At 32.9% G+C, this 16,908-nt stretch overlaps 1 protein-coding gene across 11 annotated transcripts in view; it reads right to left on the bottom strand.

Annotated features, from left to right (window-relative positions):
- The window catches only part of FBXW7 (F-box and WD repeat domain containing 7), a 192,012-nt gene that overhangs the window by 18,306 nt on the left and 156,798 nt on the right, over positions 1-16,908 (bottom strand). For 10 of the 11 annotated variants that reach the window (XM_059697835.1, XM_059697839.1, XM_059697837.1 and 7 more), the window contains 2 exons: positions 10,214-10,296; positions 7,122-7,263 (listed from right to left, as the gene is read on the bottom strand). In XM_059697835.1, coding sequence (XP_059553818.1) covers positions 7,122-7,263; positions 10,214-10,296 — 225 coding nt within the window. Of the gene's footprint in view, positions 1-7,121; positions 7,264-10,213; positions 10,297-12,731; positions 13,098-16,908 lie in introns of those variants that run through there. The other variant, XM_059697841.1, reaches the window with a different exon arrangement.

The raw sequence follows: 16,908 nt of genomic DNA, 5'->3' as shown, positions 1-16,908 counted from the left end.
ACTATGCTGACTTAATTAAAATGCAACTTTAATTAAATCACTTGATAACAGAGTAATTTTAATATAAAATTCTAAATCTCCTTTATATATATTATATACGTTATATATATTATATGTGTGTGTGTGTGTGTGTGTGTGTGTGTGTCTGTGTATATATATATATATATATCTGCTTTGAAAATATTTTTGGTAGTGTTTATGGTGAAATTTTAATATAAAAATAAAGATATCCTACGTAATCTTCTATAGCAAAAAGACAGTGAAATTATTTCAATGTATTACTACTTTATATACCATATATTTTAACTACATTTATAGCTACTATGAATAATTCTAATTTAAATAACATACTATACATGATTAATGATTTTTCTTTTCAGTTAATGTATTATTATGATATTTAAAAAGAAAGGAATATAAAAACACTACCTACACATGAAATATGACTGCTAAAAGAAGAAAAAAAATACCTTTTATTAAGGATTTTAGGGGATGGAGTATAGGATGAAAAAAGCCAAAACAGAACATAATGAACTAATTCAAATCTCAGGTAAATGTTAGACACTATATATTCAAGGCAGAATCCATGACAAAAGTTAGGTCTTATAGCAAAATGTTTCTAAGACTTTAAGCTATATTTTTATTTTGTGTTAAATAATATTTGATTTAACAAATCAGATAAGATTAATATTATATTTCATTTAAATGATACCTACATTTAGCAAGTGTTACTTTATGACATTTTACTAAAAAATATAACCTATAAAGATTGGTAACGTAAGCTATTAAACTACATAATAAATGTGACTGTTCCTACTGACCAGACATATTCAACAGTCTAATTGTTTAAATTCACATATCTTAAGTAAAGGTCTGGACCACATAGGCAGCTCTCCTCTGTCCAGCCTGGATTTCTACCCTGAACTCCAGACCTGTATATAAAATTGCTTACTCAACATGTATTGTTGGCTATGTAATAGAAACCTAACAAGTCCACGATCTTTCTCCTTAAATATGCACAGCCACAATCCCATATCAGAGCAATGTAACTCTATTAGCTGCTCAGGCCAGAAATTCTGGAGCCATCTCTTCCTCATTCCCTCACTCTCACTGGTAGATGGTTCTGATCCATCTGAGAATTCTAAGGCCTTAAACTTCAAAACATATCCAGAATTTGACTGTAACTACACTGGTTTAGGCTATTACCTCTCACCTGGATTCTACCTAAAATCTCTTACCTGGACTCCCAGCTCCCACCTTTGCCCTCCTTGTTCTAACCTCCAGAAAGTTGTCAGTGGCACTGCTAAAAGGCACTCACTCTTCTGCTTAAACCCTCCAGACCCACTTCACTCAAAGCAAAACCCAAAGTCTTGGGTTAGCCTACAAGGTTGTAATTTCCTATTCCTTTCCCTACTCTACTTTAGTCATAAACACGCTTTCTGTGCCTCAAACATACCAAGCATGCTCTGCATGAGAGCCTTTTCACATGCTGTCTCCTAGGACATTATTCCCCTGGATACCCACGTGGCGTGCTCCACACGTCCTTCTCTGGGCAACCTCTTTAAGACTGCAAACCAGTTCCAAGCCCCCAACCCATCGCCCTCCTGACTACATTGATCTGCAAAACTGCTTTCTTTCTTTTTTTTCTTTTTTGGGGGGTGGGGGGTAGGGAGGGTGATGAGGGATGGGGAGGATCTTCTTTGTTAACTATTGTAGTCCAGATCCATAGTAAGGCCAAGAACCGAACAGGTATTCAATAAATATTTGTTGAATCAATAAATGAAACCCCAAAGAGTCAAGAAATACTGCAATCTCAACACTCTATCTGGAACGTTTCTATCCTTTATATTTGATGGTATCACTAGAACTTGCTTGCTTAGTATACTTCCAAGACTGGGTGCAAGTTTTGTATACATATATGGTTTAGCAGAAAGGGGAAATCTGTACTAATTTGAAAACCCTGCAGTTAATAACTATATTAAAATAAAATAACCACACCAACCTTTAATGAGGAATAGTGAATTGGGGGGCTAGAAAATTCAACTTTTGGAGGAGACACTGCCACTAATTAGGTTACCATTTAATCTCTGCAGCCTTAGGAAAGTTTCTTTATCTGCAAAAGTGTTGGATAATTCTGATAATAATTATTTTATTTCTGTTCTGAAAAGTAGTTATCCTGAAAAAGAAAAAATATCTTCCTTTGATCTTTCATGGTAAAGTTATGTGGAAACATATTAGAGGGGACAGGAAAAACATTCCAAATTCAGAAACATTTACGAGACACAAAATTTAATTTATGGACTACAATGCAAATGCCAACTTGAAAATTCTCCATGAAAGTGATATTTTATTTCAGATAATTAGAGAATACAGGTAGTAGAGAAGAACAGAAGGAGCACTGAACTATAATCAGGGGCCTGGGTTTCACCAGCAAACTTACTATGGAACCACTTGGAAGTCTCATAATTAGTCTGAGTCCCAGAGACCCCACCTGTATAATGAGGGGCTTGGTCCACACCAGTGGTTCCCAAATGTTGGTTGAGGAATGCAAGAATCATAGAGTCCTACAACCCATCATCAAAGAGTCTGATCAGTGGTCAAGGTGAGGCTGAGGACATTTTATGTTTTAAATAAACAATTCATCCAGGATTGATGCAGAGGATTCACACACCAGCAGTGAAACCAACTAATAACACCTGAGTGATCCTTAGTATCCAATCAGATATATATTTTATGACTTTGGACAGCACTGGAGTGAACTCCCTTTGCTAGTTCGCCCAGCAGATGGTTATCAGTATGTTTCCAGTTCTCGGAGTGGAGTGCTTACTATTTCCCATTCCACTGCAGGTCAGTTCTAGTTGTTAACTTCAACTTACACCAAACTCTGACTCAAAGAATATGATCCAGATTTTGTTTTCTGAAAATACCAAGAATCAGCTTAATCCTATTTTTTATACGAAATTTTACAAAACGTTACACACAATATTTCTCCTTTATTCTTCTCTGGCCTTTTTAACTCCTCCTCACACAAGGTTTCTTGATCATACTGTTTCAAGTACAATTGCAAAGTAATACTGAATTCATTTCCTGCTTTAGTATTTTGTTGACTTTAAAAAAGATCTAAATAAGTAAGTTAGAAAATGTATGTACAAGTTCTAAATGTTACCATGAAACTTGATTAAATCCTTCAATAGAGTAGCTTTTACTCTACTTTTAATTTCAAAACACAGAAGTGTTTTCTACTTTATCATTTTAACAGTATTTTTAGTATAACAGGTATTTTCAAAGTACATTTACAGTTTTAACGCAATGCAAATATACTTTGATTAAAATAATGCTACTAATGTTAAGTTAATGGCATCCCTATGAAGAGAGTGTTAACAGCCCCATTTAGACCTGAGAAAACTGAGGCTCACAAAGGCTATTTCTTGACCAAGAGAGGAAACTAATCTTTATTGACTCTCCACTGCATTTCTAAGTATAGCTTAAGCACATTTACATGTTTTCTCCCTTTTGACAATTTTTAGTGTTATATCTATTTTTCAGAGGATAAAAATAAAGGCAAGAGTGGTTATATAATATCAACAAAATGACTCAGTTATTAAGAGGCAAAGCCAGAATTTGTACTAAGAGCTTTTCTTCTAAATCATATGTGTTTCTCATTCTATCAGGATGCCTTTGAATATAAATTTCAACATAAGAGAATGTTAATGTTATTGGTGTCTTTATCTAGTGTAAATTTTTCAGATGCCTCTGAATAGAAATTTGAACATAAGAGAATGATGACATTATTGGTGTCTTTACCTAGGCTAAAATTTTCAAGTGAAAACCCATTTATTAACACCCAAATGACATAAACAACAAGACACTTTTTTTCTTTTCCCCAAAAGTAATATTGTAAAGCATCAATCTGGTTGCCAAAGCAAGCAGAATCAATGGCTACTGAAAATTCAAACAGTACAAAATATCTGAGGTTTTTTGTTTTGTTTTTTAATTTGCACTGCTATTTTGCAGTGGCATTCTGTTTCAATTTCCCTTTATCCAAAATGGTGTGTCATTTGTTCTCATTCAATTTATAAATTGAGTACAGAGTACTTTGTCAGAATAGATGGAACTGGACCAAAACAATGCTGTATCACTGCCGTAGGAGCAATAACGGAACAGGGAGGGGACAAACTCTCCCATTTTACTTGTTATGCAACAGAAAAGTCATCATTAAATGCCCTCACAGCATGTCTGTAGATATCATGCCAGTCTAATTATCCCTCAACTATCCAACATAGGTCAACTCATGACTCCCCCACCTTACTATGAAATCGTATCTCTCTGCCAGTTAGGCATTAAAGCACTGTAAGTCCTTAGGCAAGTGATTCATTTCTAGTTACTCTGGCATCAGCCTTGAAAATAAAGGGCAGTGAATGACAATGAGGCTCTGGGTGTGTCAGAGACAGACAAGGTCCTGATCTATCTGTCTAGTTGACCTTTTGTTGCTAGTGGATATCTTTGCTACAGAATATTTATCTGAAAATAAAATAGTACGATATCTACAGGGACAATTCTACTTGTTATTCCTATGAACTAAGAACAAGTTTTCTTCACTGCATCTACTTCTCATATAAAAAGCGATCAAATGGGCCTTTTGACTGAACAAAAGCTAGTCTAATATTCTTTAGTTTACTGAGTCTCATTAATTCTAAGAAACAAGCTTTTTAAAAAAAATATTAACATTCTTGAAGTTACGATGCATCTAACAATCGATTGTATCTCAGATTTGCTGACATACAGTATGTGGTAATGTGGACATTTCATTAAGTAAAGCCTGAGCTATCTAAACAAGCAAACACTGCACAAAGGACTTCCTAAAACAGCCTCATCCCAAAATAATGCACAAATGTTCCCTAGTATACAGACCAGTATTTGAGAAAGTTCCATTAAAAATTAGGGAGGGGAGACCTAAATGGCTAGCAAAGAATATTTTGGAATATTGGAAAAAATGTGCCCATACTCATTTTAAATCTCACTCTGGACTTCCTTCTCGTAAGAAATAACGCTCTTCATAATAAAATAACTATTTGGAAGCTGTCTACAATGATGATAATTTTTGATCATGTTGTTACTTACAAAAATCTGATGAAATCAGTTTTTGCACTGCTCTCAAGTGCTGTGTTGCTCACATTGCATGTGTGTGCAGGTATAACCACACACACCCATATTCCCATTTTGTCAGTTAATCAGAGACAATAAAAGTCTTTAAAGTATTTCTATAAGATTATATTAATGTCTGAGTTCTATTTTCACCTCTTATTGATGGATAACTTTCTTTTGAAAAGGGTGCAAAAAAAATATCAAACTCTGAGGGTATGCATATAAAAAAAATTAATTTAAAAAAATTTTAAATCACGATCCTGGGAGGAGCGGGGAGGATAAACCTTGGGGGAAGATAAATTTAATCAATAAATAACTACAGAAATAAAAAACAAAAACAAAAAAACCACACACCACAATTCTTTATAATTGTAGTGGTTCATAATATTGTTAAAACAATAAAATACATTTTTCATTCCTCTAATCATGGATTCTCAACCTCAGCAATATCGACATTTAGGGAGGGATAACTCTGCTGTGGGGGGCTGATCCTTAAATTCCTTCTACCCACTAGATGCCAGCAACCTCCTGCCCACCCTCCCCCATGCCTACAGTTGTAACAACTGAATTTGTTTCAGCCATGGGAAAATCTGCTCCCTGTCAAGAACCACTGCTCTAACCTTTCCGTTACCATCAAGCGGGGGTGGGTGGGGTGGTTGAATTGGGGGTTATCCTATTCTCTCTGAAATCATCTGAAGGGTAAGAAACAATTTTTTAAAATCCATTTGAAAGCATCATTGCTTCAAGTGAGTTTTCTAGTTATTGAAGAAAAAAATTTGGGACATTTATTTAGTTTTTGCCCAGGTATTTAAAATATTAGGATTTACATAAATGGACATCTTAAAAATCTGAAATGTCAAATAAAGTATCCTCTTTTCAACCATTATTCCCTTATGCATTCATAAAATACTACCAATCAAGCTAGGTAAGAAAATATATTCATTTTACATTAGAATGGTGGCCAATATCACAGATAGCTTCATTTAATGTAATTTATATTATTTACTATCTAAAAGAGTAATTACGCAAGTGTTTAATCCATGCCAACTATTTTGCTAAATATGTCATTTATATGCCTAATCTCACTGGAAGAAGAGAGAAATCAATTTAATATCACTATCATGAGTTATAAAATTCATAATTTTCAAGGTTTGGTTGTAGCTAATTATCCCGGTAAACTTTCGAAGAATTTAAATGCTACTAAAATGTAGTAATCAGAGTTTGAGCTCAGTGAGCCACACACAAGCATGGCATAGTGAAAAGAAGCTGCATCAACTCTCAGAGGCTACAAGGTAGAGGAACACTCGTGGTAAGTTACCACCAGTGATTAATTAGCGGAGTTCTTCACATTACTCCTAAATGCTTAACTTTCAAGCAATGCAGTTTAGAACACAAATACATTTAGTGATCCCAGAAACCCAAACATGAGGAGGAGAAGGAAGAAAGCCCTTATTACCTAAAAAGGAATAAAGGAAGGGGAATGCACACCTCCATAAAATAAGCACTGGGCTCTCCTCACTAATTCACTTAAAAATTAAAATGAGCTTCCCTATTTTAATAGCATTTTTAAACTGAGATATTCTTCACATAACATAAAATCCACTATTTTAAATGTACACTTCAGTGGTTCCCAGCACAGCCATCTTACTATGCAACCATTACTACTATCCAATTCCAGAATACTCCCATCACCCCAAAAGAAACCTGCGCAATTAGCAGTTAGTCTACTTTCTACCTTCCCTCCCACCATGGCCTAGTAATCACTCAATCTACTCTCTGTTTCTATGAATTTGCCTGTTATGGAATATAACATACAATATGTGGCTTTCTGTGTCTGGCTTCTTTGACTTAGCATAATGTTTTCAAGGTTCATCTAAGGTGTAGCCTGTAACAATTCCTTTTCATGGCTGAATAATCTCTTATATTTTTGCAGCAATTAAGTGAAGCATTTCAAGTACTGTGTTTAGACATGTCACCTGAAACATTTTCAGCCATTCCTGGAGGCCTGTAGGTGGTTGGACAGATGTAATTCGGCGACGTTGTTGCCCTTGGCCATTGGCTGCTCTCAGATCTCCAAAAGTTGTTGGTGTTGCTGAACATGGTACAAGCCCAGTGGTACTATAAAAAATATAAGGGTAAAAGTAAAGACAGATATTTATTAAGAATATCAGGCTCAAATTTAATAAGAATGATGATCTGGCATATTTCTTTTTTAAAAAATATATTTTTATTGATTTCAGAGAGGAAAGGAGAGGGAGAGAGAGATAGAAACATCAATGATGAGAGAGAATCATTGATTGCTTGCCTCTTGCATGCTCCCCACTGGAGGTCAAGCCTGCAACCTGGGGCATGTGCCCTTGACCAGAATCGAACCCGGGACCCCTCTGTCCACAGACCGATGCTCTATCCATTGAGCCAAACCAGCTAGGGCTGATCTGGCATATTTCAAACATTAATCAAATTATTATTTTTATTTGCTTATTCTCAGAGAGCAAGGATACATAAAATCTATTCTTCTATTCTTAGAGTAAGTTTCCTCCCTCCTACATAACCACCTGTTATTATCCCAACAATGCTAATTGCAACCAAATGACAGAATCTCTATGGCAAAACTACAAGTTGTTGATATATACAAGTAATGTTAAAGTATTTCGTATAAGATACAGGTTCCACTTCTCTTTTGACTGGTCTTTAGTGACATCATTAAATAAAAGTTAAAATTTTGTATACAAAAAGGGGTGTGAGACTTATAAATACTTTAAAAAATTCAAATGTAGAAATAGTATGTTCAAATGTTTTGGACATTTCACTAGTCACAACGTTCCTTGAGTTTGCCCCAGATGCCTTCTAAATGGTTTATAACATTTGTCTATTTCACTTTCATTTTTGTAATTTATAAAGCTTAGTTTAAATAATATTGGACAGGAGCAAACCTTGATTAGAAATGTATTATTTAAACTCATGGTAAGTACTAAACATCTCTTAGAGATAGTTAAAAAGAAGAAGAAAGATTTAGTTAAGTAGTTAGATTTGTACAATAAATCTTCAATTTATTGAGCTATAATAATAGTTTTTTAAATCCAAAGAATATATAAATTGAACCCTAATAGTTGAATATCAAGCTCTGATAAATTACTAATAAAACATCTCCCCTCAATGCTTTTCCAGCCAACAATTTCATTATTTTGTTTTAAAAAAATGTATCGCAGTCAACAGATTCTACAGAAAAATCTACTATTAACATTATACATCTATGACAATTTTTAACATTCAACAATTAAATCTATTTTTTTCTATCAAATTTCAAAGACATGCTCTATTTTCTTCTCTGAAATGAAACAATTTTAAAATAGTGATTATAACTTACATTTTCTAATAAAAATGATGGAAAATTTTTTCATCTTATTACTAGAAAATCTGTCAAAAATTTTAAAAATATCAAATATATACTGACGACATTTCCAAAAAGACAGGGTATGCTGTTTGGTTTGCTTTAATAATATTATATGTGAAAAAGCTAAAAATAAAACTTTCACCTTTTCAGGTGCTTTCTCAATATAAAAATAAACAACTAAAGACATATTTAACTAAAATGTGTTCTGCAGTAAAAAGTCAGCATTCATTTATAAGCTGCCTTAAAAATAACTGAACAATTTAATACCTTTGTCCTGGTATCAACCATATTAAGAAAATAACAAAAATTATATGATTATCTGGAATCTACATTTTTTTTAAAAAAATAGCACATTTTAACAATACACTCAACTTTCTCATCCAAGAAATACTTTATCAAGACTAGAAGGAAAAAGCAAAAATGAAATGAGTAGTTTATCTCTATATCACTCCACACCCTCTGGTGGAAATACCAAAACGCAGTCAAATTGTCAAAAGGCAAAGGGTTAAGTAAAGGGAAGGGAACAGTTAACATGAGAAAATGATACTAAAAGCATTTCCTGATAAACTAAGAGAGAGCTTTATTTTTCTTTTCTGTATCATCCTTGCATTTTTTGTATATAAAACTATTTTAATTATTATCATTTCTAAACTTCACAAAGAAGCTTTTGAAAGAAATATATTATGCAACTGAATAAAATAAAAATATAAGCTGTTTTCTCTGAAAAAAGAAAGATGCAACCTGTAACAATGTTCAATCACAAAAACTTATGTTTGAGCAAAGTTAATTTTACTGCAGCTTATAGAATAAAAATAACTCTAAATAAAAATATTTAGGGAAAAAGAAATGTCACCATCATGAGTTCTTATGGTTTCTATAGCTAACTTTCAGTTATCTGAAGAACTGACAATTATGAAAAAAAAGGACCAAAAAAAGTTTTTAAGATTCTTTTGTCATTTAAATTTTAAAATACTACACTCAAAGTGACATCCAAAGCCATTTTTAATTGACTAGGTAATAGATATTGTGCTTAACTTAGCCTAATTAGTGTGAGAGTGGGAAGTGTTATACTGATGCAAAATCAAAAAATGATGGAATGGTGCAGGAAACAAGCCTACAATTGTATTTAGTTGTTATGGAAACTATTCTCCTGGTGTAGAAATGTATGTGTTAAAAACACAAGACCTACCAAGCAAATAAAAGGGGATTTCTAACACAGTAATTTCGTGAAATATGATTTAGTTAGTAATTGTGAGGCTTATTTCACTGCTAATAAATGTATCTTTTATTTTGCATATATAAATATACTCCCTAGAACAGTTGTTGCTATAGTAACAAGATACATTTGCTCATATTTATATTTTTGGGTTTACTTTTTAGAATTCCCAGAAAATTGTCATTTAAAAATTCTGTTGACAAGAGAACTTCTGCTTGTGTCTTACTTCAATGTATTTGTAAAAAAAATATAAAGCTATAGTGGAAAACATTTTTCTCCTTATTTAAAATAAGGTATTTCCCAATTTTTAGTGATCTCAAAATGTGTTAAATAGTCAACAATACTAGTGACATTATAATTCTATGAGGATAAATGGAAAGAAATGCTTTTACAATCATCAACTCTTTAAAGAAACACGAGAATCATGAGAGAATCTATTATTTATACTTAATTATTACCTTGTATATTCTGAGACTTTGCATGGTTTCTTTCCCAAAGAAAACGAGCGGACCTCAGAACCATGGTCCAACTTTCTTTTCATCTATAAGGTAAAACAAATAAGATATGTTTCTTTATAAATCACCAGTCCAACTAACAAATTTTAATAAATATCTTAAATGTTTATATGCTACAATGTTAATTAGGAATAGTTAAATATTATAGAAAATAAATGTTTCACAGTTTCTTCTATTAGTTCTACTTTTTTCTACTCTTTACAAGAATGGAAAAGTGAATTTTCCACCTAATATTTTGTCCAGAGAACAGTGTATCAGGATTTAAAAATAGATATCCATCATATATATGTCTTAAAAGCAATATACCTTTCATGTTTTCTGGTTTAAGAACCAACATAGAGGGAAATGTCACGTTAATCCACACAGAAAAGAACAATATTTAACATGCCTTTCTTACTGATGTTCATTTTCCTTTAAAAACATATTTTAAGAAAGATAAAATAAGCACAATTCAAAATTTCAGAATGAAAGTAACAGTAACTAAATTTAAAACACATATTATAGAAGGTAAAGAGAGCAATGCAAATAAAATGATCTTGAAAAGTAATAATAAGACATAAAACAATGAATATGGGCAATGAGGACAGCAAAAAAAAGTATGTCCAAAATAAGAGAAATCTGGAGATCTTATAATAAAGGTGGGGGAAAGCCGTCAACTAATATTCATACAGGATATAGTTCTATGGACAGATACTCAAGACAAACATTTTAATTTGAAAAGCAACAACAAAAAGATTTTAAAAGAATGAGTTACCCATCTTTGTAAGGTATATCCAACATTTATAGCTTTAACGTATTTCATTATGCTATATTTATGTAATACTGTAAATGTATTCAGAATTGCATTTTGTCAATACTGAAATATTTATTTTTTATGTTTCACTATCGGTTAACTTAGCTAATCAAACTATACAAATATTATAAAACCAGGAAATAAAATGTGATAGGATTCAACTTTCTGTATTTCAACAACCCCTCTCAGATGTGTGTCTGCTAATTAATAGTAATATTACTGAAAATTACAAGGAGAAAAACCCCAGAGCGATAGCTAGCTCTTACTTGCATAATAAGGTGAAAACCCTTGCTTGGCAGCAGCCTTATTTTCTTACCTATCGCCTCACGTGGGGACATCATAACACATTATGCTACACTGTAAATACTAAAGAGGACCAACATGACTCTAAAAATCTTTCTGAACCACATTCTGAATAATAAAGACTATGTTTTTATCATCATGAAGAAAGTCTTGCAAAACACAGGGACAATCTTACAATATTAGGGGCTAGAGGTGAGAGTATAAGCTCCTCTACAATGTATACCTTAGTTCATGAAATACCGGCTGGAAATAGATGAATGTGGTCTCATTTCAACCCTTGAGAACTTTCTGTACTCATTACATTGTTTTAATGTGCTTCCTCTCAAAAACTACTATTTTCTTTTTTCAACTAATTTTAATAAAATAAAAAATAAGTATAAAAGGTTTACTACATAGGTAGCCACGTGCTTGCATGGATATAAATTATAGACACGTACACATACACCCAAAATGTATCCATCAGGAAGGTCAGTTAAGTACAGATTACCTTAAAATTCTAGTTTGTAGTTGTTGTTTTTTAAATAACTCCCACAGATTCTTATTTTCAAAATTATTATGAAAAACTTTGATATGAATTCTAATTAAGTTTGGAATACTGGCTTTCAGAACTTCCCTAGATATCTTGTAAATACATTGGTGCAAATGCCATTTGCCACTAAAAGCAAACTTTATTTCCCATCTTAGAAAACCTTCAATTAATAAAAATGCCCAATATACATATCAAAGGAACCAGAGAAATGGTTTTTATCTTTAGAATATTTTATAAAATAAAGCAGTTCCTGTATGACTATAGAAGTCTTTTAAATATTATATTGTTTACTGAAAAATACTGAGTTTAGAACCAAAAATTAATTCTGCAATTTTTAAGGGATACAGAAAGTAAATATGATCTCTTTAAATATAAATCCCCAATATCCTAGCAATTCTGCATTTTAAGAGTCAACTAAAGAAAAAAGAAAAAATATATAGATCTAAGGTGTGGAAAAATTAAAGGCAAGAGGTTCACTAAACGCCAACTAAGGGTAGAGTATTTCCAGGTCAGCATTTAACGGAGCCACATTTCTAAAGTCTGAATATATTTTTAGTGAAAAATTCCCAGATTCCAATATCCATTTTCTTTTCATTTCAAGCTTTTTTACAGCTCACGTCTTTCCCTTATTTGCTTACATTCACAGTATAAAACAGACTACCAGACATCCAGCCACCCACCAAAATTAGAGGATACTGCAGCCATCTCTGATGATACAGATTTTCCTTCTCAGGCAGACACACACACACACACACACACACACACACACACACACACACACACTCACACACACACACACGCACTCATACAACACAGGAAGAAAACAGATTACTTACTTTGTAAAAAATCATTTTTAGCGTGCCGTAGAAACCCATGTTTTCTGTATTTTTCCCCTTCAGTGATTCTGTGCCCCCGTGTGTCCGGCTGCTTGGCAGTCTCTGACAATATAAACCTTTTTCAGGTAGGTATGTCACAGATTCTAATGTGGACATGCTCGGGCACGTCAGAAAAGGAAGATTAGGGAGCAGAACCGGCAACAAAACTCCACAGTACAGGCAAATGCAGCTCAGTATCAAACCGCTCCTCGGGACACACATACATACATGCAGCTTGACTGAGGAGAACTCGAGGGAATAATGAGAGAGAACCGAGAAGATTATTGGAGGAGACTATGCCCTGTCAAAGCCTTGACTGAACAGATTCCTCCCTCAGCAGCAGAGGGATCAGATTACATCTTCCCTTGAACACAGAATGGTGCAGTCCAGGATTCAGCAATGCAGACTGCACATCAATTATATGGTGATCCGCTCCAGGGAACCCGTGAGCACACAACGCACCGAACAGAGGGAGGATGTGGGCAGCAAAAGAGACCGCCCCCACACGGCAGCCCCCTCTACCCTTTCAAACTTTCAGGAGATTATTTTTGCATTTTGTAAAACCTGCCTTTTTGAAGAGTTTGAAATGGCAAGCATCGTGTCCACAAATAAGTCCTTTCAGAAACATTTTGAAAATGGAACATATTTTCATCGGGTCCTCCCGACAGAAGCCAAACAGGCTATTTTCACTAACTTATCCTATTGCAGTCCTGGCACAGACTGACCAGATTTTGCAAGTAGCTGAATGGTACAAAATGGGCAATCCCTAAGAGAGGAATATTAAATATCCTTTGGGGGATTTACAATAAAGTACAGCAGTTTGGAACATACAACATTTGCAGAAAATATGCACTAAGTTATTTTTCAACATGTATACTTCTTATATTAAAAGCTTTAATGAAAATATTACCTATGCTTTTCCATTTCATTTGTTTCAAACAGTTTTCAAGAAAATTACCACACACTTCAATAATCCTTAGTAATCATAGGAATATATTTTTAAGATTAACAAAATACTACTAAGTGTATAAAGTTTGCCTAAAGGTTAATTTCTCCAAAGGGAGTAAAAACTGTGCTCATAGGAGAGTCTTAGTCTTATTGTTAATTTAATCTTATATAAATAGGAGGCACTGAACTTCTATCTCCAAAATTATTTTGACAATATGTATTGCTTATCATTAAAAAGGCATTTTACATAATAAAGGTTCCAAAGTTTGCCTGAAGACAACCTTTTTCTTAAAATGACTACTACACAAATCTAGATATTTCATCTTGCAACTTGCTACACAACTAGCTTCAGAGGCAATTATAAGATTCCTTGGACTAGAAAGGCCCATTATTAAGGGTCTAGTTAATTAACTCCTACCCTCCCCATTAACATTCTTTATTACAAGTAAACTGTGTGCCTGTAGTTATTTAAGTACTTAGAAATTCTTCAGAAAAAAGAAATACTATTTAGACTTATTACATTTTAATGTTCTTTGCTATGGTAATAAATGACTTTTGCTAGGAAATAATTCTAAATACTGTATAAAGTAGCATCATAATTTAAAAAATAAATGTTTACCTTTATAACTAAGATATTAAGTTGTATAATGCCTTTTACTTTGTAACATAAATGAAAAAATCTAAAATTTTATAAAAACATACATCTAGGATCTCCTCTTGGAAATTATATTCTAGTATATTATCTTTTTTAAAAATCTTCTACTCAGCTCTTGAATAATCCCAATCTTCAGAAACAATACACATGTTTATCCAGAAGAAGTTAGTTTTCTAAATAAAAAATTAGCTTACTTCAAAGGAAAGTTCCTTTAAAAAAGAAAACCCCTACTCTAAGAAAAAGAAAATTGCCGAAACCGGTTTGGCTCAGTGGATAGAGCGTCGGCCTGCGGACTGAAAGGTCCCAGGTTCGATTCCGGTCAAGGGCATGTACCTGGGTTGCAGGCACATCCCCAGTAGGAAATGTGCAGGAGGCGGCTGATCGATGTTTCTCTCCCATCAATGTTTCTAACTCTCTATCTCTCTCCCTTCCTCTCTGTAAAAAAATCAATAAAATATATTTAAAAAAAAAAGAGAGAAAGAAAATCCAACCATTAGGAATGGACCCATAAACCCTTTTATTAGAGGTCTCAGAGAACTCAGGATTAAAAAAAAATAAAAGTTGACCTTCCTCTTTCCTCTACCCCTTCTGGGCTATCTGAAGAAACTAATTGTAAAGTGAATACCTGTAAAACCAGGGTTATCTAGCTTGTCAGAGAATAAATGGTCTACCTACCAGTCATAGTTTATGCCTTGACTTCAATTGAAATCATTTCCTATCTCTAGCTGCACTTTCCTTTTCAAATTAAGTCTACTTGGTTGAAGACACAGACCAACTTTAATAAACCAGGGACACTGTCTCAAAAACTTAGGCTATTTAAAGAACAAATACATATATTAATTTTGTATATTCAAAGAATGATCTTGAGGTTACATGGTTCCTATGAAGTTACAGGAAACATGATCCCCACAAATGTATGTTTATATGTAGGTAAGTATATTCATTTTTCATTTTTGAATAGGCAAAATATTTACAAGGTTGAAAAATCAAGAAGATACATAAAATATACATTGAGAAGACTTTCTACTACGCCCCAGTTCTCACTACCATGAGAATTCCTATCTACCATGATTCTCACTTAGTAATGTTTTTTTAATTAGCTTATCCTTTAAGTGAGAATGTATAAGTACTCAAGAAGACTTTATTTTCTTAAGTATTTAAATAATTTCCTCTAATATCTTGTTTACCATGTTAACTTTGAAGAAACAATTTGCCAAGCAAAGCTAGTCAACCAAGTCTCCAACTAGATTTCAAATTAATCGAATAAAAATGAATGATTTTTGATATTCTCTGAGATACTGTTAATGAAAATTGTGATCTACTATACTATTTTCATCCTAATCTACATATGAACACAGCAAATGAAATCATTCTCACATTCCTATTTCTGGAAGTCTTGGCTAAAATACAGATGTTTAAAACGTTATGCAGAAATTTAAATTTTTTAATAGTATGATTAAAAAAGCCTTTTCTATCTGTTTTATACCTGTGAGATAGAAACATTTTAGAACTGAGATCAGCCTATATCTATGTTAAGTTTACAAAAAAGGAAGTATTTTATGCTTTATGTCAGAAAGTTAACTAGTAAGTTCGCTGAAAAAGTTAGCTAGTCAACCATGATAGCTAAGAAAATAACTACTTGTCATCCAAAATTTCAGAATTAATCTCAATGTATTAAATATATTTTCACTGCAATATACTAAATCTTCATGTAATTTCAGCTAAGCAACACCTTTCCCTTTCTATAAAAATTATTTCTTGTGGTGACTAACAACTTATAAGTCTTATTGAAAATCTATTAGCAAGGGGAATGACTAACAATGAGGTCCTAAAATATAGTCTATCAGATAACTTAGATCCAATGCTCATCACATCACAACTCTAATGAGCCAGGTGTACAAGAATAGATGAGAGCAATAACTTAATTTTTAAAAATGCACAATGATATGAAGACATACTGCCCAGCGTCTAAGCCTCTGGGGAAAAAATGGCTACAGAATGACTAACCTGTGAGCTAATACAAGAAAAATGGTTTTCTGAACAATTGGTTAGGCAACAAGTTTTATAAGAGCAAGTTGTGGTTACAGGCAGAAACAAAACTAATCTACAAACGAACAGTGAGAAAAATATAAACAGTAAAAGTTTTGTATCTTCAGAGATGTATTTTTACACATGGTATCAATAGAAGGAGTAATTAAGAAAGTTCTTCTCACTTTGACCCCGAGAATTCATTATTTTAATGAAAAATATATTCTTCTATAATTGCACTTATCTCATTGTCATTCTTTTTATACACCCTTCTCCCCATTATCCACTCTTTGAAAGTTTACATTTTACTTTAAAGTATAGTAGAAAATGATACATAAATATAATTAATACTTTTGAAAAATCAGCCACATAAGCAAATACTAGCAACCATGGCATCATTTTTCTAAATATAGTATGTTATACTTTAAGTTTATCTATTAATTGATACGATAAACACTACTGGTTCTCTTTTCATTGCCTTGCTAACATTTCTTAATAGTAGAAGAA

Source organism: Myotis daubentonii, chromosome 5 (assembly GCF_963259705.1).
Source record: "Myotis daubentonii chromosome 5, mMyoDau2.1, whole genome shotgun sequence".
In the NCBI taxonomy this organism is placed as follows: domain Eukaryota; kingdom Metazoa; phylum Chordata; class Mammalia; order Chiroptera; family Vespertilionidae; genus Myotis; species Myotis daubentonii.
The sequence above is the reverse complement of the archived record's forward strand: the minus strand, read 5'-3'. Positions and strand labels throughout refer to the sequence as shown.